General features: G+C 41.6%; 1 protein-coding gene across 3 annotated transcripts in view; it reads right to left on the bottom strand.

The window, feature by feature from the left end:
- The window catches only part of LOC146981013 (protein unc-13 homolog B-like), a 188,879-nt gene that overhangs the window by 57,291 nt on the left and 105,786 nt on the right, over positions 1–25,802 (bottom strand). The window contains exons 1-12 of one of the 3 annotated variants that reach the window (XM_085785931.1): positions 22,150–25,062; positions 21,233–21,255; positions 20,387–20,436; positions 20,164–20,239; positions 18,760–18,765; positions 15,371–15,445; positions 11,921–12,140; positions 10,728–10,955; positions 5,271–5,412; positions 2,868–3,037; positions 2,562–2,677; positions 1,446–1,609 (exon numbers count right to left, since the gene is read on the bottom strand). In XM_085785931.1, coding sequence (XP_085642057.1) covers positions 1,446–1,609; positions 2,562–2,677; positions 2,868–3,037; positions 5,271–5,412; positions 10,728–10,955; positions 11,921–12,140; positions 15,371–15,445; positions 18,760–18,765; positions 20,164–20,239; positions 20,387–20,436; positions 21,233–21,255; positions 22,150–24,910 — 4,031 coding nt within the window. In that variant the 5' untranslated portion in view covers positions 24,911–25,062. Of the gene's footprint in view, positions 1–1,445; positions 1,610–2,561; positions 2,678–2,867; positions 3,038–5,270; positions 5,413–10,727; positions 10,956–11,920; positions 12,141–15,370; positions 15,446–18,759; positions 18,766–20,163; positions 20,240–20,386; positions 20,437–21,232; positions 21,256–22,149; positions 25,063–25,802 lie in introns of those variants that run through there. The other 2 variants (XM_085785933.1, XM_085785930.1) reach the window with 2 other exon arrangements.

Genomic DNA, 25,802 nt, shown 5'->3' with positions numbered 1-25,802 from the left:
CCACAAGGAAAATTTTCTCCTCGGGTTACAGCAGAGCAGAGTGACGGAGAGACTCGTGTTTAGGCTGAAATACTTCATGTAAGTGATTGCTGACGGAAAATAGGACTATTTAGGACTTATATTAACAAAAACATTCCACTGATATCTGCTTTAACAGTGTTAAAGCAGAAGTGAGTGATCCGGTCGTTTTCGCTAATGCTGCGTTCCAGGCAGGCTTTTGAAATCATAAATTACAGCTTCAAGTCACAACTTACGACTTTGTAGCGTTCCAGGCAACCCACTCGTGTTTTTCCGACCTGTTTTACCGGTGAAAGTCACTATAACGGCCACTCGTAACTTCCGACCCGTGAAATCGTACCAGTACGTCTTTTTGTACAGTCTATGTACCAGATCGAACTGGTACGACTTCACAGGTCGGAAAAAACGAGTTTCCTTGAACGCACCATAACAGTCCTCGTCCCTACGTCGCCACATTCACGGCGTCCCTTGGCTGCACACACAGCCCTGCATGCCGTTCTCTCTCCTCATTGGATAAAAACTGTAGGATACGATAAATGTTTTCTTCTCGACTCAGAGCAGAGCAGAGTGACTGACAGACCCGTGTTTCAGTCCAAACACTCTATATAAGTGATTGCTGTCGGAAGATATAACTATTTAAGACTTATATTAACACAAATATATCACTTACTTCTGCTTTAAGTATGGATTAATCTAATTTCTTTATATCATTGTGCACATGAAGCAGTGAAAGTTGTGCATCCATGCATCCTAAAGTTATTAAAAGTTAAAGTATTAAAAGTATTGTGTGATACAATAAAACACAATCACGTACAATCCAAACTTTCAAACACTGGACACCTGAAAGCCTCCAGTTATTCTACCAACAGATGAAGCCAAAGTTCAGTTTTCTCTGTGTGTGTTGTGTTGTGTGTTGATTGGCTCACATCCTCGTTCCCACTGAGACACAGTCGACGTCGCTTCAGTTCACAACTTTAATTTACTCGGAGCTTCCCGGTGTGATTGAGTTACGTGATTGTGCTCCTTCTTCCGACACACACATACAAAACAAACACAGAGCGAGAGCCGCACTGTGCCTTTAAGGTCAAATTACAACCTTATAAATGCAATTAAAACATGTATGTGTGTGTTTGTGACTCTATGTGTGTGTGTGTGTGTGTCTCCTTGTCTCGCCACCTGCCTGCAATGATCCAATCAAACAGTTGGGAAATCTCTGAAGTGACGGGTCATCTCTCCTCATTAGATCAGATAAACTAATTTGCATGCTGTTTATAGTTCATGACAACCCTCATCACTGCAACACACACACACACGCAAACCAACACACTAATTTGAGGCATTTCCTGATTGGATTTCGCCCCACACACACACACACACAGAGACACACAAATGGCTGATGTCATTCACAGACAGACAGCATCACTCACGTCATGGCCTGGTAGATGGACTCGATGCCGTAACGCATGGCGAACTCGTCCACGATGTCCTGTTGCACCTCGTCAAAATAAACCTTCCAGGCGTCGTCGCCCGCGGCTACGGGGATCTTCACCACGCCGCCTCCCTCTACGTCCGTGGAGAAGTGAAACATGTTCTGAAAGAGAAGAGGGAAAACGCGTAAATGGCAGCGAAGCACACAGCAAGGTTGTAGAAAGGTTTAACATCATTCGTCAATCAGAAATATCAAGTATCCACTGGTTCAATATGATGATTTGTTTTAGTATTTCAGTAATAAATGTGTTAAAGGGATAGTTCAACATTTCGGCAAATTGGCCCATTGCCATAATCCCTATAGTCATAGCAGTAGGTTCGTTACCTTTAATTGTCGGTGCAAGCTATTTTTAGAACGGCGGAGCAGAGCTGCGAGCTGCTCAGAGCTACGCTACGGAGGCTCATGGGATTTATTGGTTTCCCTCATCAAACTCATCAAATACACAATCCAACAACTCCAAAACGCTCTGGTGGACAAGTTGTGACCTGCACATTCACCACGCTATGAGATAATAACAGAACGATACCAGACAGAGTTGTTTTAGAGGGAAATTCATGCAAAACCACTGATGCGCGTTCCTGTCCGGGGCCGTTTTTCATCAAGCAGATTCTGTATTTATCTCTAAAACAACTCTGTCTGGTAACATTCTGTTATTATCTCATAGCGTGGTGAATGTGCAGGTCACAACTTGTCCACCAGAGCGTTTTGGAGTCGTTGGATTGTGTATTTGATGAGTTTGATGAGGGAAACCAAGAAATCCCATGAGCCTGACTATAGAGATAATGGCAATGGGCCAATTTGCCAAAATGTAAAACTATCCCTTTAAGAAAATAAAGCGGCTTCTGTTTCTACAGTCGTGACCTGGACTGGTTCTCAACTCTCTGTAGACTCAGACAAAATGTCACTGTGCGTGTGTTGTTTGTGTTGTAGTAAATACAAACAGCTTATTACTGAAGGTCTGTTGTCAGGTTTCCCTTGACAGGTTTGTGTGTGTGTGTGTGTGTGTGTGTGTGTGTTTTTGTGTGTGTGTGTGTGTGTGTGTGCGTGCATCTACCTCATGAAGGCACGTGTACGCTACATGATATGGAGCCACCTTCTCCTCTCCCTCGATCTCCACGCTGATCTGAAGACGAATGGCACCAGACACCGCCGACTTGTCTGTTCGCTTCTCTGTAAGTGGACACACACACACACACACTCAATTACTCTGAAGTGGCACAGCAGTCAGATTTAAACTTGGGCTGAACTTTGAATCTAAGAAGACAATTATAACAGTGAGCGCTCCAGCCGCTAACGAGCAGCTCAACACTCTGAAGTTCACACAGCTACACACACACACACACACACGTTTCCTACATACCCAGGTTGTACCAGACGTCCATCTCGCCGCTCAGCGTTCGGACCTCGATGATGCTCTGACCCAGGAAGTCGTCCGACTCCCTCTTCAGTCGCTGCTTCACTCTGGACTTGATGTCGTCGTCCTCGTCCCAGACGCGCAGCTTGATGCGGTCGGACGAGTTGTGGCACTCGCTGCGGCGACAGGGAGAGAGATGAGTCAGTGCTTATTGAAAAAGGTTGAGGGTTGATACAAGCCCGGAGCAAATCAGCATTAAAAAAAACTGTGTCTCATTATCTCTCTGCAGCAATTAGGCTGATTCGTTGATTTGTAATAGAAGTTCAACTTAAAGTTCAAGTGTTCTTCTTTATCTTACAGCGTCATAATTATTATGTTTGAGTGAAATCCCTATGTAAATTACATATCCATCTCGTTCTATATGCATATCCATGTATTTCATTTTCTTAGCTCTTATAGATTATATAGCAGAGTCCCTTTAAGCAGAACATGAAGAAAAAACACAACACTCACTACTGTCACTAGTGAAACCAATCCTCATCCTAATAATACCTCTAATAATACCTCTATTATAAAGTTGTTTAGTTTAGTAAAGTAAAGTAAAGAGTTTTCCTTCAACAGGAAACAAGATAACAATGGTGGAAATGTATTTTAATGTACTTTACTACTTCAATTTGAAAATTAAAGTTGTTTTTAAGGCGAGACTGCACCCCTGAAAATGCCATTTTCCCTTTCTGATCGATTTTGAAATTTTGCTTCCTAAACATGTCTTCTTTCAAACTAGTGGCAACAAAACGTCAATTACACACAATCAGTTGTTTATTTTACTGTGTTTAGTATGTCTATTACTAATGGTTTGATTAGGTTATTGTGTTTGTAAATGGCAGTTTCAAATAAAAATGTAAGGAATTTTACAATACAGAACTTCCAGGCCGTTTTCTCAAAAATGAGTTTTTCTTGCACATCGAGATATGAAATACCAATTTTCCTAGTACCTACACTCTCCAAACTTTCCACATTTCTTCCTATCTATATCCTGCTTCTTTTTACAGAAGGGTTTGTTGATACATCATTCATAGCCAGGTTTAAAGTACATTTTATACCAAAAACATGGCGAAAATTGGTATTTATGACTGTAGACGGTATTTCCTGATGTATGGGCTGATAAGAGGACATAGCCACAATCCCTTGTGTAAAATGTTTCTCGTGGAATGCATCAACAAAATGAAACCAAGCTTTTGAATCTGGCATTTTCCAATGATGGTGATTCTGTTCTTGGAGATACTGTATATGCAAATTAATGCATATTTAATGAGTTACTGCCTCATTTGCATATATAAACATAAAATTCAGAAAACTTGCAATACATTTTTTCTTAGTTTTTATGTACATAACAAACTGGGAAAGTTTCATAGTGGTATCTATTTTTTGCCTATTCACCTAGGCTGTCTCGCCTGAATATATTATTTACATAGAAAACAAATGAAGAGCTTAAGAAACATGACACTTATATTACCCAACACTACAGAGTGTAAGAGAGAAGTGGTGACTTTTCATGTATAATAATAAAAATATGAATCTGCATGATTAGATAATCCCCCATTAACTCTGGGAGCGCCGGTGTTAGTCAGGTGTTAGTCAGAGTTTTGCCTCTAACATTGTGGTTTTTCTTCTTTTCCCCTTGAAGCCCTGCAGTGCAGTGCACACCCTCACATGTGTCTCACAGGTCTGTGTGCAGTAATAAACACGAAGCTGTTCATCAAACACATGCAACACACAGGAGAGAGATGTGGAACAGTACACACCACCGACACCGTGGTCCTGACAAGAGTGTGGGTTTACCTTGAAGTGAAGCATCGATAAACCTCGCTCTGTCCAGGTGAGTGTGTGTGTGTGGTAGGGATGTCACGATTACTTGTATTTCACAATTAATCGTGGTACTAATCAATTAATTGATTGTAAAGATTCCTAAATACCGTCACTTTCTGAAAAAGATTATGTTGGAACCATATCTGCAGATGTGCGGCAAAGTAAAGGTAAATGCACAGATACCGGTCCATTTATCTAAAGTACAGTAACACTGAATTAGAGTGTCATTTGTATTGTGAAAAAAAAACGATTAAAATAAACTTAAACATTTGATATAGATGACAATTAATGACTTAAATATTTCAAACACTTCCCCCAGTGGATTAATAACTGGTCCTATATTAAGAGATTAGTATTATATTTTGACTATATTTGATTTTACACATTCATAGTGTTGTGAAATTTATTGATGCATAATAATCGTGATAATCGTAATACTGTGATTATTTCTCTGACAATAATCGTACCAAGAAAATCTATAAACGTGACAACTGTGACTTTGAGCTGAAGCAGAAAAAAAACCCATCAGGCTGAACTTACAAGCTGAACTTCTCCTCCCAGACCGGGTTCAGGTTGCCGTAGATGGTCTTTGTTCTCTTCTTGGTTTTGCCGACCTGGATGGTGACGTACGGGTCGCTGGAGCCGGTCCGGTCCTTGGCCTGGAGACCCTGGGCACTGACGACTGAACACACACACACACACACACACACACACAGACACACACAAATAGAGAGAATGACTATGAAAATTGCATAAGAACAACAAACACCTACTCTCTCACATCATCTTTCTCTGTCTCTCATTCACACACACACACACACACACACTGAAAACACGAGATGTCGCCCACGCAGTTATGCAAAGCCTCGTAACACAAAACTCATGACTCACAGGCAGATGTTGTTGGGTAATGTTTTCTCGCCAAGTTGCTGGTCAAAGATGCGTTCAAGAGACAACGCGGTTTGACCTTTAACTGCGGCGTGCCCGGACGATAAAAGCCGACATGCATATTCATGACAATTTTTAATTTCATTTTTGCACTTTGTATTCTGCGTGGTGTTGTTTGTGTATCACTCTGTCAAGACGACAAAGCAACAACTGAAATAATGAGCGGCTCAAACACAACACCATCAGTCTGGTGTTGATAGATGGAGATTAAAGACTTATTGTTGAGTCTGGAGACATTTCTTTAAAAAGGAAGGTCAGAGGAGTTGTTTTTTTTGTTTTTTTTTTAAAGTGAAGGACAACTTCATCCCTGCCACCATCTCTGCCACTTTAATCCAGGTGAGAAGGAAAAGCGAGAGATCTGCAGCAAATACTGATGAGCGTGGCTATTTATAGCTGCAGGTCTTCACTCCAGCTGTAGCCTGGAGACAAAGACATGGAGCTCCACGTGTCGTGCACTTTATTGCTCTAAGAACCTGTAGGAAGGTAAATGGACTGAAAGGTCAACACGGAGGCCGAGGTGCGGAGCGTCGCAGCGTTTGACTTTACGTTACGTGACAGTTAATGTTAAGTATCGTGCATGAGATGCTGATAGAGGCGGCAGAGCAGAGCAGAGCAGAGCCGGAGGGAGCTAAATGTGATAAAAACTGCTGCTTGTTGAGAGCGCTGACGTGTGTCAACTCTGGTAAATAGGATGGTATGAAGTGTGGAAACATGTCATCACAGCTTGACAAGTGTCAGGATGTGTATGGACTGGCAATAAAGAAAGTAGCAGCACAAGTGTTTTGATGATTCAAGCCATAAGTCACTGGAGTGTGTGTGTGTACTGTATGTGTGTGTGTTTCCCCTCCAGACAACCAGACGTTGATTTAAACCAGAGAAGTGAAGATAGGAGCTTAAACACCAGTGGTATATTTCAAATTTTCCATATTGCAGAGCTATTAAAATACATTTATTCATCTCCTGGTAGAGATTTAATGACGGTTCATCGTCTCTCAGAATTTTATTGTTCAGCTACTTGAACGATTAAAGTTTCAGAAAGTTACAGATCCCCCCGCCATGAAGAACTGGAAACAAGTTGGAGGAGGTTCAATCATCCCACACTCAGTTTGGAGGCAGGAGGAAATAAACGGCTCTTCAGATGAGAAGACAGAGTCGATTAAATATGAAAGCTACAGCGTTAGTTAAAGGGACAACGAGGAGTTTTGGAAAAGCGAAGCGTTTTCACACTACATTTATGAGCCTCCGCGTGCACCGTAAAATTATTTTGACCGGCGCAAGACAGACTCATGTTTTCATTCATCAATAATTAAAGTCAGAGGTTCAAAGAGGTTCAGATACCACCGTAGTTCCGACCATAAACGGCGATTCAGCTACGTTATTCTCATGACTCGTTGCGAAACTGAAAGTAAAGAAACGCTGGTCTGCTCGACCAGCATTTCCGCCACCACTAATAGTAACAAAATAACGATAGAGACAGAACGATATATTTATCGAAAATGGGCCCATTAACAAGTGTGGGTAACGGAGATTCATCCACATTAACGTGAGACTTTTTTATAACCGATTAGAAACTCCTCGTTGTCCCTTTAAACTTAGTTTAGCACAAAGACTGGAAACATGCTCTTGAACTCATTGATCACCTTAAAACCAATCATGTGATCAATATGTTGATGAGTTCCCACTTTTACAAAGTGTGTCAGATGTAATACAGATAGTAGATGCCAAAAATATCAGTATTGGTTGTGGATCAGCTGTTATCACATGGAGTGGCAAAACCAAGTTGTTTTCGAGGCAAATTCATGCAAAACCGCTGATGCGCGTTCTCGTCTGGGGCAGTTTTTCAGCGAGCAGTCTCTGCATTTGCCTCTAAAACAACTCTGTCTCATAATGTTCTGTTATTATCTCATAGCGTGGTGAATGTGCAGGTCACAACTTGTCCACCAGAGCGTTTTGGAGTTGTTGGATTGTGTATTTGATGAGTTTGATGAGGGAAACCAAGAAATTTAGCCTTTGTAGCGTAGCTCTGAGCAGCTTGCGGCTCTGCTCCACCGTCCTAAAAATAGCTTGCACTGCCAATTAAAGGAAACAAACCTACTGCTATGACTATAGGGATGATGGCAATGGCCCAATTTGCCAAAATGTTGAACTATCCATTTAAGGTTTTTAATTTTTTTAAACTTTAACTTCATATCTTCCCTATGATTTAGAAACAACAGCAGCCATGAAGTCCTGTGCACTACAAGCTCTTGGTTCGTTCGCTGCTGTGACTGATGCATCATTCTCATCTGTGCTAAAGAGAATTCTGAATATCAATTAGTGGAGATATTCCCTAATGAAATGAATGGATTTTTCAAAGAGCTTTTCTTGTCAAGTGTCTCCTGTCAGTCCGCCGTCAAATCCAATCACAGCTCGGCTTCAATACAAAACTGGGTTTGAGTTAAAAGTTGTGTCTGATTGTTTTTCAGATGAGAAAGTGGAACAAATTTACGTTTCCTGTTAAAGAATGAATGTTATTTCTCCACTTAGGTCGAAGGACACTGTCACTAAAGAAAGAACTTAACAAATGTAACATAAAAGAAATATTTGATGCCTTCAACTACGACAGAAATTCTTAGTCGACATTGACACATTTAAATTAAACATTTTACATTAATAATTAATTAAACATTAAAATCCTTTAATTACGCATCAAAGAGTCGATACCTGACCTTGATCGACAGAAAAGTGAGTCGTTGTGAGTTGTATGAATGAATTTCAACAAAAAACACCCGGTGGCGAACCCTCGTCCCCGGACCCCCCCCCCCCCTCTCTAAATGGAGCTCATCACTGGTGATTGGAAAGACAAGGTGTGATGGCTGCCATGGCAACAGTGCTGCCACTATATGGTGTGATGTGACTAGTTGCTCTGGTAACAGCGGCGGTCCTGATGATGCCTGGCAAAGGGAGGGAGCCGAGGACGCTCGTCGTCTGCTCCTCCAACCATTGAAACTTCGCATATAAACAGTTAAACAAAAGTTTCTCCACAGTTCAGAGGAGGCTGTCACATGAAAGAGGAAACTTCCACCGGATAGCTAAATATTTTTTCTTTCTTTTTCTTTTAGTTATTTATCAGAGAAACCCTGACATGTTCTGCTTCACATTCACACTTAGGCTGTTTTCACTGTTGTTTTTTTCTTTTTTCAGGGCACAGAGACTTGAAAGAATGTATTTCCCAGCATTAATCCTGTATCTACAGTATATGTTGATAAGAAATCTTTTATCTGTTGATATTCATCTCAGAAAGTTATTATCTGAGTATTTTTACATCATAATTGATATAGTTTCTCTTCCTGTAAAACAATTTCAGACGTTTGATGACTCTTCCTGCACTTGAGGGCCGTCCTAATCACCCGCTCTGACTCTGTACTGGCTGCAGTGGGTGATCCAGTCATCTGCACTAAAAAACTACTCAGAACTCAGTGGTATTTGTCCATATATAGATATTACTGTAACTATTTACATAATGTTACTATAATGTGACTCTGAATGTGAACTTGGCAAATAGACGTTCTCCTACGCTGCAACCTGCAACCTGGAACATGCTCCAGCAGAAGCTGTCCAGCTTTATTCCTCTAGGAGACTTCAAATTAGAGAAGGCTGGTGTCTGTGGGGCTCTGCACATGTACTTAACTAGCTTTATTCTTTTTTGCACTTTTGTAGTTTGCATTAATTATCTTAATGTTCGTGTTTTGTGTTTTGTCTCTCGTACATTCAGTTAGTCTGTAACTTTATGTTTGCTGAGATTTTACCTGTATAAATAAAGGTTAATATAAAAAAATTACAGTTATTAAGAATTTTAAATATGCAATACCGTAACTGCATTTCTGACGTTCATAACAAACCAAACCGTTTGAAAATTGGTCAAAAACTGAAAGATTTCTGGTTATTTTAGTAGAACATGCACCACAGGCTTAATGCTCTGAGGGACCCGAGCCAAGATGGCGGCCGTGTGGCAACGCTGTGTCAATGGGCAGCAGCTTCGGGTGAGCCATCTAGTCTTCTTAAATATAATATAAGAAGCCTGGGAGAGAAGTTCTCCACAGCAGCAAACCATCCCACAGGTGATGCTTAATGTACATTCAGCGTGATCGGCTGCCAACCAATACCCAGGACATTTAAAATGAGCCTGAACACGTGTCTAAAGGCTGCTTGGTCTGATTAATTATCAGGTTTCTCTTCATGATCAATATCTCAGCATTTCACTGCACATTTTCTAATAATCTACCAAACCACTAACAGACGACCGTATCCCATCTTGAACACACAACTTCATATAAACAACCCATCAGGCTCAAGTCAATGGTTGAGAACAAAAAAAGACAAAAAGGAAGATGTAACCACTGAGTGCTACGACCTGCAGACTGAAGTCACACACACAGATGATGAGTGTTATACACACTTTCCTGTCACTACAAGCCTGATGGACACTGTTCACAGGTCGAGTGATTGCATTCGTAATAATAGAAAGCGGGAAAGAGAGAGAGATGGATAGAAAAAGACAACAAGAAAGGTAGATGGAGGACAGGTCAGGACAGGAGGTGGGTTTGTTCTCTAATGAGCTCGACAGTAACAGTAACACATCTGTGGAGACGGACTTGCCTCTGTCTCTTCATACATTTATTTAACACATGATTAACGTCGTGGTTTAACTTTTCTTTCAAAGCTTCGGAGTCGTGAGTCATTTCAGCGGCCAGACGAGCAGAGCAGAGCAGCAGCAGGAGAAGTTAAGAACTTGTGATAAAGTGAAAGAGACCAAAGAGATTAAAAGACTCTGTGACTCAGAGTGTGAAAACTCCTGTAGTGCATCTTCTTCCAGGGTTTCTGTCGTCTACATCAGATTTATTCCACCTTAAATCTAACTGAGCAGAATCATTATAAGGAGGTAAGTCTCCTACGTCTTGTCTGTTCACAATTTCCATCTGAAAATAATCAGATGAACCAAGAATAATAAAGTTTTTACTGCATGTGTTGCTCTTTCTCTTTCTCCAAAGAAATGTGAACAGGACGTACTGTTGATGGTGATCTTGGCCGACCACTTGGAGGTGCCGTCCAGGACGCTCTGCTTGACGCTCTTCATGTGCTGGGTGTGGATCATCTTGGAGATGTTGAACAACCTGCGGATCTCCTCGAAGATCTCCGGCTTGTTCCTCTCGCGGATCTTCATTCTGTCCTTCATGGCCATGATGATGTGCTGCGTCCGGTCCTCCGCCCCCGTCTTGGAGCTCTTCTCTGCCGCTCCTGGAGACGAGAAAGTGACAGAGAAGGACACTGTTATTTCAGTACATTAGAATCAAAGGCGTTTTTCACATTTCTCTTTTTAAGTTTCAGAGTTTGGTGGTTCAGGGACTTAGACGCAGTTGTTCTCTTTTTTTGGTAAAATCCTGATATTATTTTCTTTTACAAAACATTTCCAGATTTGTTTTACCAACACTTTTTCCTTGTCAAACCAACAAGAGTTTCCTGTAGTTCATGTGTTACTGGTTAGCTTGTTGCTCTGAATGTGCCATTAAAACACCAAGGGATAGTTCAACATCTTGGCAAATACGTTACATTACGAGACAGAGTTGTTTTAGAGGTAAATTCATGCAAAACTGCTGATGTGCGTTTCCATCGAGGGCAGTTTTTCAGCAAGCAGTCGCTGCATTTGCCTCTAAAACAACTCTGCCTGGTAACGTTCTGTTATTATCTCACAGCGTGGTGAATGTGCAGGTCACAACTTGTCCACCAGAGCGTTTTGGAGTTGTTGGATTGTGTATTTGATGAGTTTGATGAGGGAAACCAAGAAATCCCATTAGCCTCTGTAGTGTAGCTCTGAGCAACTCACGGCTCTGCTCCGCCGTTCTAAAATAGCTTGCACCGACAATTAAAGGTAACAAACCTATTCCCAAGACTATAGGGATTATGGCAATGGGTCAATTTTTCCCAAAATATTGAACTATCCCTTTAAAGACTATTTCCTGTCTCTGTAGCTTGAAAAATAGCTTGCATCGACAAATAAAGGTAACAAACCTACTGCTATGACTATAGGGATTAGGGCAATGGGCCAAAATGTTGAACTATCCCTTCATGACATGATGATCATGATTAGGGAAAAATTATAATAGGTAGGCCTACACAAATATTAAATCTACTAAAACATCATCAAAATATCCAAACAACAGTGAATATTTCCAGGTTTCATGCGGCTCAGTAACTCCACTCACTCTGCAGACAATCGGCGTTCAGCAGCTCTTGACACTTCTCGTGCACTTTGACCCCACACTCGGCGCAGCGCATGCCTTGCCGGGCGATGCCCCACAGCAGCCCCTCGCACTCGTAGCAGTAGGTGGGCGTGGTGGCCGTCCACACCTCGAAGTTGTGGGGCGTGGTGCAGGAGATGGGGTAGATCAGAGCCTGCAGGGTCTTCTTGTACACGTGGGTTTTCTGTCAGAGAGAGTAAAAGGGTGAAAGAAAGGGGAAGTTATTCAAGGAAAGATTAAGAGAAAATTTCCCTTAAAGAGGAACTAAGCAGGATTTCTCTGTGGCTATGCTACATTTTTACTTTAATTAGTAGCTGTGGAGTAATTGTGATAGTTAACCAAATGACTTGTGACTTGTTACGAGTGAGAACGGAGGCTCTCTGCCTTCACCTGGCGTCTCACGGCTGGAAACCAACCTGGCAACATCAGTGTAGTTACTCGGCCGCCGCCCCGGTTTCCCAGCTCTTGTCTCTACGCACCGCGACACAAACGCGCTCCGTAACCCGCAATCTTTTGTTTATGGCGGTTAAGACTACACAAACACACACGCCGTAACATTGTTTATGTTATGTAACTTTATCCACTGCTCCATTTATTGATTTTTCGCTGGCTTCGTTGTAAACAGATGCACATGGCTGAGGGCAGCGTAACCAAAACAGCGGAAAAGCGAGCAGACTTGCATAGTTCCCCTTTTAAGACTACAGAGATACACGTCGGAACATCGTATGTGTTATATAACGTTTTCCACCAAGCTCCATGTATTGATTTTTAGACGGCTTCGTTGTAAACAAATGCACATGGCCGAGAGGAGGGTTAGCAAAACAGAGGAAAAGCGACCGGACTTGCATAGTTCCTCTTTAAGGTCAAGACAGAGTCAGTCAGACAGATACATGATCATCTCTGTATGAGCACTGACATTTAGGAGCTGTCAACCTGTGTGTGTGTCAGATTAGGACTGCACAAACACTTCAGCATGTCAAGTCACATCTCTTTTCCTTGGCATTTTAGCTAGGTTTGATATACTTCTGTTTTATTGTTTTATTGCATGTGTCCTTGATGACCTCTGCATAAGCCCCATGGCAGTAATAATCAGATAAAAACAATGACAAAAGGAAAGGCAATGAATTTGGTTTGACTTTAAAGAGAGATACAGTAAGTAATCTAAAGCATGAACGCATGAAAGGTGTTGGAGAACAAGAACTAAAGGATAATTCCAGGTAACAATGCACAGTTCTGAATATCTCTTGGCTTCTCCTCTGATGAAGTAAATCCTGCCGTTGTCCGGTGTAGGAGGACCGTGGGCGGCGGATGACACCTCGACTAGAAGCCCAGTTTGATTTGGTAAAAGGAGGAATCTGATTCGAGGGCCTGTGAGTCACTCTCATCATCACTCTTATTGTTATTACAACGGTGATAATAGAAGAGGAGCTGCAGTTCTTCTCGCCATTGCTCTTTCTCTGTCACCTCTGGCCTCGGTCTCATTCACTCTCCTTCTAGCCGCTTTAAAGGTTTTATCGATCCGACCTGCGTCCGTTTCAACCACTTGAGCCTTTTGACTTGACTTTTTCTGTGCCGTGCTTTTACATGATTTCATTACCTCTGATTTACTTCCCTGCCAACTTTAAAGAATCCTTTACTGATAATAAGATATCCTGCTACAGCTTGTGCAAGTGCTTCTGCCACCATGGATGAATGGACAGGGAAAAAAACCAAAACATTTTGGCATCAGATTTTCACAAGTTTTTTCGTTGGTTTTCACAGGTTGTCGACTTGTGAATATCTGCTCAGTATCTGTGTTTACGAGCCAACAGCACAAAATGTTGCACAGCTCCCTGCATATGCTGCTCTCATCTGTCAGAGCTGAATACAGGAACATGGCCAGAGTTTACACGGTGGCATCCCAGTGATCTGATTGGCTCTCAGTGATGTCAGTCATTGTGCATGGAGATTGTTTATTATTTAGAGATGTTTTTGAGGCAAATGCAGAGACTGCTTGCTGAAAAACTGCCCCCCGACTGAATGAATTTACGACTAAAACAACTCTGTCTCATAACGTTCTGTTATTATCTCATAGCGTGGTGAATGTGCAGGTCACAACTTGTCCACCAGAGCGTTTTGGAGTTGTTGGATTGTGTATTTGATGAGTTTGATGAGGGAAACCAAGAAATCCCATGAGCCTCGGTAGCGTAGCTCTGAGCAGCTCGCGGCTCTGCTCCGCCGTTCTAAAAATAGCTTGCACCGACAATTCAAGGTAACAAACCTACTCCTAAATCCCTAATCGCAATTATGGCAATGGGCCAATTTCCCAAAATGTTGAACTATCCCTTTAACATTCTCCTACATGCAAACACCTGTTTGTAGATCTGACATAAAGTTAGTGACTAATCACTGTATGAAGCTGGTTCTAGGTCTGTTTCTGAATGTTTGTTTTTGTTTTCGAAAATCAGTTCATATCAATATGTAAAAGATACAAATACAGAGTTGTTGTCATGGACACTAGGGATGGATTAACCTGCACATGAGGCTCAGGGCAACAACAAACAAACAAACAAACAAACAAAAACATTCCTGACGTCGACATGAACTGAACTAAATGTCAACTGGAATATTAATCTTCTTATTTCACTTGACATTAATCAGTTAATTAAATTACTGAGAACTACTGGGTAATTGCCTCGCAGAGAGAATGTGGCATTTCCAGAGGCTTCAGAGGGTTTTCGCACTCTGTCGATAAGAGTGTGTTAAATAAATAAAACAAAACACTAGGAACACCTCCACTTTGATGTCATTCACACTCAACAAACTACAAATCGTGTCTTAACCTGCATCTAATCTGTACAACAATAATAAAAAAAAAAAGAGGCAGCACTCTGGTAAACTGTTGATTTTTTTCAAAATAAGACGCTCCTAATCTTTTTATGTTTTATTATACAGTACCCGGGAGTCTCTTTTAGCGTAATTATACTGTATAAATTTTAATCTAATACTTTGGCAGCGGCTCCGTTCATCTCCTAATGCAACGTAATCACCATCATGACTCGACACAGTGGAGTGGGCGGGGGGAAGGGGGGAGACTCGCCTCGCCTCGCCTCGCCTCATCGCCACTGGCTTTATTAAAAAACCTGAAGCTGCCTGAAGCTGACTCAGCAAAAAAAGAAAAAAATTCAGAGGCTTTTATTGGATCTGCGACGAACATATTAACAGAGCGACTGCAGAATAATGATGGGAGGAGTAAACACACCACGAGGAGGGAAAGAGTGCGTTTGTCTGTGAAAGTTTTTTTTTTTTTTCCCCTGTGTGGATCCTCATTAGCCGCCTCCGAGTGACAACAAGTCTTCCAGCAGATATCTCTAAAGTCACAGGCTCAGTGTGTGTGTGTGTGTGTGTTTGCAGCATATGAATTTGACCACTCACAAGCTCTTCGTCTTTCAGGGAGGTCCGCGTGGCCAGTGTGTGGGCGAGTCCCGCTTTCCTGGACTGTATCATCGACTGGGAGGCAGAGAAAGAAAGTCATCAGAGATAAACAGAAAAAAACACAGAGATAGTGAAAAGACAGAAAGAGAGACAGAGAGAGAGACATGAGGCAATAAAGATTGAGGAAATCAATCGTCTGTGTGATGTTGGGCTGTTTCAGCTTTGAAACTTGAACTTGAACAAACAACAGAAATTTGTTGTCCTTCTCTCTTTGAACACACACTTTGTTGGAAACACATGATCACACATCTCTGCTTTACTCCGTCCTTGAGCACGAACACACACGTACACGCATAACCACATGTTTTCATGTAAATGTACTGTATTCTAAGTTATTATAGTCATTGATGAATTTAAGTTATTGATAATTTCCCGCTTTTCATTGTTTTTATTTGTTTTATGAAATGTTTTTAGTAAGCTACGGTATTCCTCATTTCTCATGATTTGTGATGTATGTATTCTGCAAGAGCATCCTATTTTTACCGTCTGATTTGCTTACTTAATTATGTTTGTTCACTTAATCATGTTTCAAATTTGTCTCTGTATTATATGCAAGTAGGCTATGATCTTGTCTCTACACCATGATTGATTGTAAATGTAACAGTTGCAAGGGGTATAGCTAAGTTAATCAGCTGTTAGTTGTTGCTTCATAAGACTCGGGCTGCTTTCACTTATGATTCCTTCAGTGTGTTGTGTCCTGTTGCCTGTTGCCTGTGTGTGAAAAGAGGAAACAGCCTCTTATCTTCTCCAGCACAAACACACTACTGAAGTTCAAATGCAGTTTTCATCCTTGCAGCAGTTTAAAGCTGTGAAAACACCTGAGAAATGTCCTTGAAATAGACACACTGCTTTTTCTTTTTCCAAACCCGCTCAGCTCGCTGATGCCCACTGTCACTTATCATTCAGCTAAACTGATCACTGCCACTTATTAGTGACAGGACTCAGTGATTCATCAGCCTCACTGCATATCACTGTGTTTTATTATGTGTATTTCAGTGAAATGAGGACATTTAGTTATTGTTATTATCTATTTTATTCAGACTTTGAATCAGACATACTATAAAAACCACACGAGACAATGGTAGTGCTTGTTATACTCGTAATCTCTTATGGTGATTTAACTATTTATTATTCCAGTATTTATGTGTTTCTATTAAAGGGGATTAGCGCTCATTATAATATTTGTTGTTTGAGCACTTTTCTTCAAACAGCCGAGCCTTTTCTGACTGAAGTACATCAGATTTCAACCTGTTCAAAAACACATTTAGCGAGTTTGAAGTGTGAAATCTTCCCTGCAGAGGCTCACTGGGAGAGTTTTTAAAAAAAAATATTACTGTACTCTTTATCCTGCAGAGACTTTCACAGCTCTGGGTGTTTTAGTGCTTTAACATTGAGCATCTCCTCATGTGTTTTGACAGATACAAGGGCCACAGACGTACACCTGCTGTCACCTGACAACAGAAGGAGAAGAGGAAGAACAAGTCAAGGTGCCCAGTGGGAGGGAGACTGAGAACTGTACTGTCTTTTGTTTCATTTTTTTCTGCAGTATTATCCACAATCGATGCTGGAAAGCAAAACAATGGTGAGTGCTGGTGCGGTGCAGCATGGCCTGTGTGCCACGCTCCATTAGGTTTTTGAATTTTGTATGTTTGTGTGGCAGCAGGGCTGCGTGAATCATGGGAGGCGCCAGTAAAGGCCCAGAGTGCACATTATAGCAGGAGCTCGAGAAAGTGTAATCGATGTTAAAAATTCATATGCTGGCCACAGAGGTGCTGACCAACCTGCTGTGAGTGTGTAACCATAACAACAAGTGAAATACTGTATGTTCTTTTAGTGTTTCACACATTCATTTCAACTTATGGGCCGACTTATGACCACGTTTATCATGACTACATGATATTTTTGTTGAAATTCTCTTTGTAAATTTGAACATTTTTCTTCTTTTCCTTTTGGCTTGTGTCAAAAAAGGTCTAATGTTTGTGTCTCTTATGCAACTTCCACTACTAGGGGTCACAGGGCAAAGGATCATGGGAGTCTGGACTCGCCCCATCTGTCAGTCACTCAGTAGGTTTTTACCCAGAGTCCTTCTATCTTCAGAGATCTCCTTCTCTCAAAAACAAACAGACTTTAACCGTTAAAAACACAGATTAGTTCAGTTTAACTCTGTGCAGACACAGGACATCAGTGAGTTGACGGCCGCTTTGATTGTTTCTGTGAGGACTTATGATCCAGATAACCAGATAAAATAATATAGTTTTTTTTTTACCAGCAGCTGTCAGCTAAATTATCCACAGAGGTGTCGTCCTCTCCATAACAAATGAACCAGGAAATTAAAATTGGTTCAAAAACACTGAAAAAAGCAGTTTCAGTTCAGATTCATGGACAGAGTTGAACTCTTTTCTCTGATAATTTAAAATCCAGACGTCTGATGATTGGTCCTCTTTGCGTATATGTTAATATACACAAAAGTATAAAAAAGTGTCTTAATTTTGTGCTTCTTCTACAGTACCAATGCGTACAACCAGACAACATGGATTCTTACTCTTGGTTTGAGAACTACTGAATTTAATGTGGAATAGTTTAAAAAGATATTTAACTTCGGGGTCTAGACATCGTAATGGGGAAAAGTTTCAGATTATAGCTTCAACTAACTTAGACCAGACAGTATAAGGGCTTTTATATCTCCTCAGGCCTCATGGGTGCTTTGAGCAAAGTGTGACCTTCACTCTGGAGGATCCACTTTTAAATCAATGGAGACAACTTTTCTCTAATCAGATGAGTCAAGTCTCTTAGATGTCAGCGACTGAATATTCATAGTTGCATCCGCTCGGATGACAGAACTCAGACCAGCGAGCGAACATCTCAGCCTCCCTGAAGCACTTCAAAGTGAACGTGAAACTAAAGGGAACAGAGACACAATTTACCAAAAACATTGATCTGTGTTTGTTTGTTTAGAGAGGCAGGTGTGTGATTTAACAACACGGAGCTGTTGAGATGCTGAATCACAGCAAGACAAGCCTGTTAATTAAAGGACTTGTAGCTAAAACACCAATCACAGAAAAACCTTATTCCATCAGTCAGCCGAGGCAAAAAAAACAAAAAAAAAACTGAACGCACTCACAAGAAGGCATTGATTTTTCTTTTGTTTATCAGAACAGTGTGAAATGCAGGTGAACAATGATGGACAGTGTGTGTGTATGTGTGTTCGTGCCCGTGCTCGTGGCTAATTTCATAAAGGAAATTCACGCTGAGGGAGTCGAAGTCAGAAACAAAGAGCATCAAAGAAATAGTGAAACAGCAGCTGGAAACTCATGTTTTATTTTACTCACCATGGCCTGAAGGACGATGAGACGGAGGGAAAGGGAGGTTTGCAAAAGGAGAGAGAAGAAAAAGAAAGACATGGTTAAGAGACGGATAAATTGATTCATGTCTCAGTGGTTTGACCAACATGATGCACAAGACAAAATTAAATATCTACTCTTTTAAGTCTTGATGCAGATGGAGGATTTGACAGATGGTAAAGACTTCATGTTGTAAGTGGAAGAAGAAGAAAACATCACTCGGTAAAAACAGATTGGAGGTTGTTTTTTTAATCAGAGTGTTAGCCTCACCTACGATATTTAATCTGTTTTGAGTTTGGTGAGAAATTATGTTACAAAGTGTGAATTTGTTTCACCTTGTTTCTCTTAATAAACCAGGTAAACCTGCCTGAAGCAGTGGAGACAGTGTTGGTGTTGTGAGCCTGACAGGTGCAGCATAAAGGAAATATATTTATTAATCTTTAGTAAATAGTGACCTGATGTGACTAGTTCTTTCATAAAACATTTAGACACATTTTTATCTCTTTTTATTGTAGGTACAGAAGTCACTCAGCCAAAGAGGTGATAAAAATGTTGATTATCTCAGAGGAAACATTTTGGATTTTCTATCTTTAAAGTTCATTTCCAGGGGGCGTGAATAAGGACCTCGCAATTAACAAGTTCTTTTCATGGTGTTTACAGTTTTTATGGTGTTTTATAGCTCAGTTATTTGGATGTATTTATGTATTCATAAGAAGTTTTTTTTTTACCATTTTTAAATGGACTTCTACAGGTTATGGACGTAATATGGTGGCAGCCATGTTTTCTGCTGGATATTCCCTTTTCCATTCTACCAGTCTGAGACAATGATTGGACATTACATCCCTCCGAGCCATCTCTGTTTCAAATTCTGGCCAGGGGAGAAATTCTTCATCTTTAATATTTATTGCATTAATTGTCATTCATCGTCCTTGTTGTTGATTTGCGGTTGCGTCTCCTCGTATGGCTGTATCTCTGTACCAGGAATGATTTATTTTATGTGTCTGTTCCTGTCTTGCTGCAAAATAAATTGCCCCTTGGGATATATAAATAAAGTTGATCCCTTGGCAGATATCTTTGTCTCTCTGTGTTAACATATGATTGGCTCTTATATATTTTTCTCTGTCTTGCACTTTCCTATTGAAATGTTAGCTGTAATGTGTTTTGTAATGAAGCTGATGGAGGTCATAAGTTGAAATTTCTTGGTCTAATGTTGTTTTTTGTTTACCATAAGAGAAAAATATAATTGGCTGCAAATTAAATAATGTAAATAATGTACAGGTTGTTGTTTATATTTAGTCGGTGAAGAAAAAAATCCTGAGTCTGACCACGTTCAGTTCAGTGAAGGTCAAAATTAAAATGTCATGAGGCCGACCCTGAGTGACATGGACTCACCAGTTCACTAACGAGAGGAATGGGCCTCCTCTTGCGGAGGTCCGGCATGCTGTCGATGCCAAACGGTGCGTTTCCCCTGCACAGAAACACACACACAAACAAAGAAATAACGAAATGCACTGATCAATATCTAAATGTGGAAAATCCATTTGCAAACACTACATCAGATAATCACACTCTCCCTTTCATACACACACACACACGCCAAAAGGTGTTTACTGACCCCGGCTTGGCCCACGGATGCTTGCTGGGGTCACCATCTTGATCGCGGCTCTGAAATAGAAGTCACAGGTCAGGCGTTAAGCCATTTGAAGGCTGACGGTCTTTATTGGTTTTATGACACTGGAGCATGCACACACATAAACGCATGAGAGGAAAGAAAAAGTGAGAAGGGGAAAAAACTGGAGGAAAACAGTGGGACTGAACTGGGTTGGTTGAGTTCCAGCGTTGCATTTCAATCAATTATATCGTCCTCATACATTATATGAGCGTCATAAATCTGGTTTCACCTCGTAAAGTAAACACCTCCCAAACCGCACACACTCCCAGTAAACACACCCCAGATATCGACTTGTGTTTCCTGACACCATTTCTTTTTTGTGTGTGTGTGTGTCCAACAGCTAGTGCAGAAGATAACCCAGTGACAGTAACACAACATACAAACACGGCAGCCTGACAGACTCCACATCAATACTACTTTTCATCAATATTGCGTCCTAATCAATACTGACCTATTCCTGGATGACATTTTTATATTCATGACTGAAACAACAAATGCTCTTAATATGGCAGCAGATGCATTGAGGCTGACGTCTCATAAAACCTAAAGCTATTTCATTAGCTTTGAATTGAAACGTGGTATTTTCAGGATTAAGTGAGCATTTTATTTTAGAAATGGACAGAAAACAATATAAGCACAGCCAAAAAGAAAATCGAGTAAACACATGTCATGTATAGAAAATGTGAATAAAAAAATATAAAAACATACACAGAAAATTGTGCAGAGAAAACAACTGAATCTAAAATGTCATGTTTTTAAATGTTAGAGAGAAACTACAGAAGAGGTAACCTGATCTCCATCTTGACTTCCATCTGTAAAACGGGATAAAAGAGAAAAAAAATAAGAGAAAAAGACAGAAAAGATCTTGTTTAACTCATCAAACAAAATAACAGGACACACCCTGGATTATTCACTTTGTTATAAATGCTTGTGTAATGTTAAAAGCAGCGCTGCCTCTGAGTTTTCAGATAGATGAGGTCTGAGGTCATGAATGTTTCATTAACATGTATAATTTATCATGAAAATTACTCTTAATATTTCCCTTCTCCTTCCTCTTTAATGTCAGGCTGGCTTTCCAAGGAGATAATTAATGTTTTCTAATTCAGCAAATGGCTACTGCCGGGGCCTCAGAGTGGAGTAAGGGACTCGTGAGTGGCAGATGATACATTGCTCTCAAGAGGGTAGAAAATTATCGTATCAGCAGAGACCATTTGGTACAGTAAATACTCAGCGGACTTTTGGTACAGGGGGGCTTATTCACAACCTCTGTGAACGCACTCAAAGAGAATACCAGTATGAGCATTTTATCAATGTGCACGTCGCACTGCAACAGCGACAGATCAAAGGGTTTCACCAACTGCGAGAAGCTTTGATGTCAGAAAGGTGAGGTGGAGAAAGAACAGCCAATTTTTTTTTACGATCGCAAAAAGCTAAATTCAATCAATTATTTCCACATAAAATCTTAAAAGCAGTCATTTATAGCCACTTAAAATAAAGAAAAAACACCAATGATCTTTTAGCCTAAGGGCTGCTTAAAGCATGAAGGGAGAGAATGAATCAGATAAAAATTTCTATGCAGTATAAGTGTATCTTTCTTTACATCAGTGACTCAAAACTAAGGAATAGCTTATTCACAAAATGCAGAAGACAAAATGTGCATCACGACACAAAAGACGGTTTGGACTTAAAAACCCAGATGTGACTACCTGGTTCAGGGTCATCCTGAGAGAAGGTGGACATGGTCATACTTGCGAGGTTGCGCCTGGTTTCCCGCTTGTCCCGCAGAATCTGCTGGAAGCTTCTCAGGCACTTTAGCCTGCGTTCATCCAGTTGGCTTATATCCACAGATGACTCTGCTGCATCCCCTTCTGGCTTTGGGGCAACATCAGTGTCTGCGGATATCTGCTGCGGCAGTGGCTCCTCAGTTTGACCATACTCCTCTGGTGCTGTAGGTTCATCCGCCAAGAGGGAGACCGATAGGGACTCTGCGGTGGTGCATTGCGAAAGCTGGCCTTTACCACTCAGATCTGCAGAACCATCTGCTGGACCTTCTGCAGGGACGTCTGCAGGTTGCTCTATAAGGCCAACAGGTAGAGGAAGTATTGCAGTGCTACTGGACATTGGGTCAGGGCAGGCTGACACCTCGTCTAAACATGGAGGGATCTTGTCTGAACAAGGAGGATGTTTGGGGGTGTCCGAATAGTCCACTGTAAGGCTGTTGTCGGCTTCTTCAAGCATAGACTCCACAGAGAAAACATTTGATTTGTCTTCGATAATGTTTTTGCTCAATTCCCCTGCAGCATTACTACTATCAACCCCGTGATCCTTTAGGGTTTCGCCAGATATTTGCTCAAACTGTGTCTCATAGCAAAAAGGTTGTGAAGGCAACTCAGCTGTGGACAGTTCAGATGGCATTGATACTTCAAAGTCGGTTTCCTCTCCAGGATTCTGAGCCGCAGGGACTTCAAGTTTCCGCAATGCGCCCCGTAAGGCAGAACTAAAACCAAGCACCGCTCGGCCTATGCGCTTGACATTGAACCCACCGGCTTGGATGTCTGCGCCCCCCTGGTTTCCAGGCTCTTGAGTGAACGGCCTGTCCACATCAGCTACATTGGTACATACGTATGCATCAGTCCAAGTCACTGCTGAAGACTCCTCACAGGCTAAGTAAGTTTCCTGGTAGCTATCAGCTTGACAGTCTGTTGTGTAGCTGAGGTCATTTGTTTGCTGATAGTCAAATCCCTCTGCTTCTCCATCATGACACTCAACTGAATGGTAGCCAGAACTCTGAGGGTAGGAAAAATCAGCAGCACATTCATATCCTGAACTGGGGACTTCAAGATTGGTATCCGCTGGAACATGAATCCCAGACTGACTTTTAGACCTCCTCTTTCTTGAAGTCCACTCCTCCCTGCTGGAGCTGCTGGCAGGTGAGTTGTAATGTTTACTAGAACGAACAGAGAGATGTTCAGAGCTTCCTGTGGAGCACTGGCCAGATGTCCTATATCCTCCTGCTCCACTGTAGTGATCCCAGCTACCAGCTCCTTCACAGCACGGAGGGCACCCGTCTTCATGCTCCTCCTGATGTCTGTCCCTGAGGTAAGCAGTTTCCCTGTGCCACGTAGCTCCCCGAGTGGCACCGTGTGTTGGTCCAGTGTTAGTCCAGTGTTCCTCTCTGTCATCAGCCCTTTGCTGTTTTCTTTCAAGACTAGATATTGGTCTGTCTAGGTCTGATTCAGACTTGGAGCTGTGACCAGAAGACAAAGAGCTGGTGCTTGGACAGTCTTGACCATCCTGCCTTTCAAGATAGCCAAAGCTCAGCTTTCTTGCTATGGCACCTACAGGGATATCAGAGCTATGGTCGGAGGCGTCCTCTGGTTCTTCCAGTTCCTGATGACCCACAGATTCGGCAATTGGGGAAACTGTAGACTCTTCTGCCCTTGGTAGTAGTAATTCTCCATGGATGCTATGGCGCTCACTGCAGACTTGGGGGAAAAGATTTAAATCAGACTTTGGCATTGCACTCCCTAAACTTCCATAGGCACTGGCAGGCCTTCTGCGAGGGGACTGTCCATCTTTGCACCCAACCCCTGACCAGGTACCTGCATGTACACCCGAACCAGCCTTGTTGCTTGAACGAATGCCCTCGATCTCCATCAATACAGCATCTACACAGGATGACACTTCCTCAACTGACCCACGGACCGAGGTCAGGTAATCCCTGAGGTCAGAGATTTCCTCCTGGATCTTGTTGATCCCTCTCAGCTCTTTGAGAATGTGCTCAATAATGGCACTTGACTCCTCCTCTTTGTCTTCGTCCTCTTCTAGCAGCGTTCCTGGGAGAGTTCTGTTGAAATTGTAGTCAACACAGTCTCCGGTAGAAAATGGTCTCTTTGGCCGAATACGGGGTGAAGCAAATTCCCTTCCAGCTGCCCCTGCAAATTTAGCACCATTCATGTCTGGGCCAATTGGACTGTAGTGTTGGGGTGGTCGCATCGGCTCAGGAGCTGTCCGAATTCCAGCTTCAAAGGAGATTCGTTTAATATTTGATGGGGGTCTGGAGCTCTTATGCTGCAAAGTGCAGGGTATTCGTATACATCCCTCTCTGTTCAGCTCCACCTCTCCTACACATGGCGGACCTGGTGCCACCGCATGCTCTTTACCATTCGATACTTTCGGAGGGTAGGCTTCAGCCCTGGGACTGACTTTCGGATATATCCTCCTGTGCTCCTTTCTGCTCTCCTCTGTTTCCGCCTCCTCATCTTCAATACCTGCGTAATAGAGGTGGGACTCTGGGACATGGTGATCTGCAGACCCTTGCAAGAGACGATGTATTTTACCCCGAATGACTAGTGCTACCCTGGGGTTCGGAGCCCTCTTTTTCGGGGGATGGACTTTAGCCTTTGTGCCTCCTTTAGGGGCAACACCTGCTCCATGTTGTCCATTGAAGCGATTCCGGGAGAACATATTCTCAAGAGAACAAACTGTCCTTATCTAGCTCCCCTCATTGTCGGTGGGAGTTACAATCAAAATGCTCCTAGTATCATAGTTCATTAGGAGGGGAAAAAAGCCAGTTGGAAGTTCACTGAGCTCAACCAGTCAATATCAGTGATCCATTACTAAAATGGGAAGACAAAGATAAGACACTTGTAAAAGTCCAAAACCACTGTAACATGCAAGTCAATTGAAAACTGAGTAAAAGAAGACATCTGAGAAATCAAATTCTTTTTTTCTTTTTTCTATCAGACTTCAAAATACTTTAAAAGTATAAGGGAGTGCGTGCTGTGCTCCCAAACACATTTCCTCTCCTTTGCCCAGAAAGCAGAGATGGCATATTTAATGTATGAAATGATAATATGACCAGATGATGGTACTACTGGTGCTGTTATCTGTAGATTGCAGTGCAACCTTTCAGAACACACTGACCATGTCAGAGCAGATTGACCCTTGAATCTGCTGACGAATATATTTGAGAACAAATTAATAAACTGAATGATGAATCTATTAATTGTTCTGTAAATGCAAAATGAAGGGAATATCCAGATTGTGTCCATGGCATGCATCTCTTTCTCCCACACATACAAACACAGACAAACACAATTAAAGGAAGATGCTCACAGTACAATCCACAATACTATCCTTTGCATTGTCTCAGTCTAATCCAGAAAGACCTGAGCTGCTTATGAATTGACTGACCATCAACATGACATTAATATTTGTTCATAATTCAAAGAGGACGCATTACACCTGCATTTCATAACCATAAGACGACATACTTAACATATATAATCACATAGCAACTCAGTCTCTCAATCTGTGGTGAGCAGAGGAATGAACAGTACAAGGTTTGTGAGTTTTG

Source organism: Trachurus japonicus, chromosome 9 (genome assembly GCF_045865225.1).
Source record: "Trachurus japonicus isolate A0001 chromosome 9, Traja_1.0".
Taxonomy (NCBI): domain Eukaryota; kingdom Metazoa; phylum Chordata; class Actinopteri; order Carangiformes; family Carangidae; genus Trachurus; species Trachurus japonicus.
Note: the sequence above shows the minus strand (reverse complement) of the source record. Positions and strands in the feature narration are given on the sequence as shown.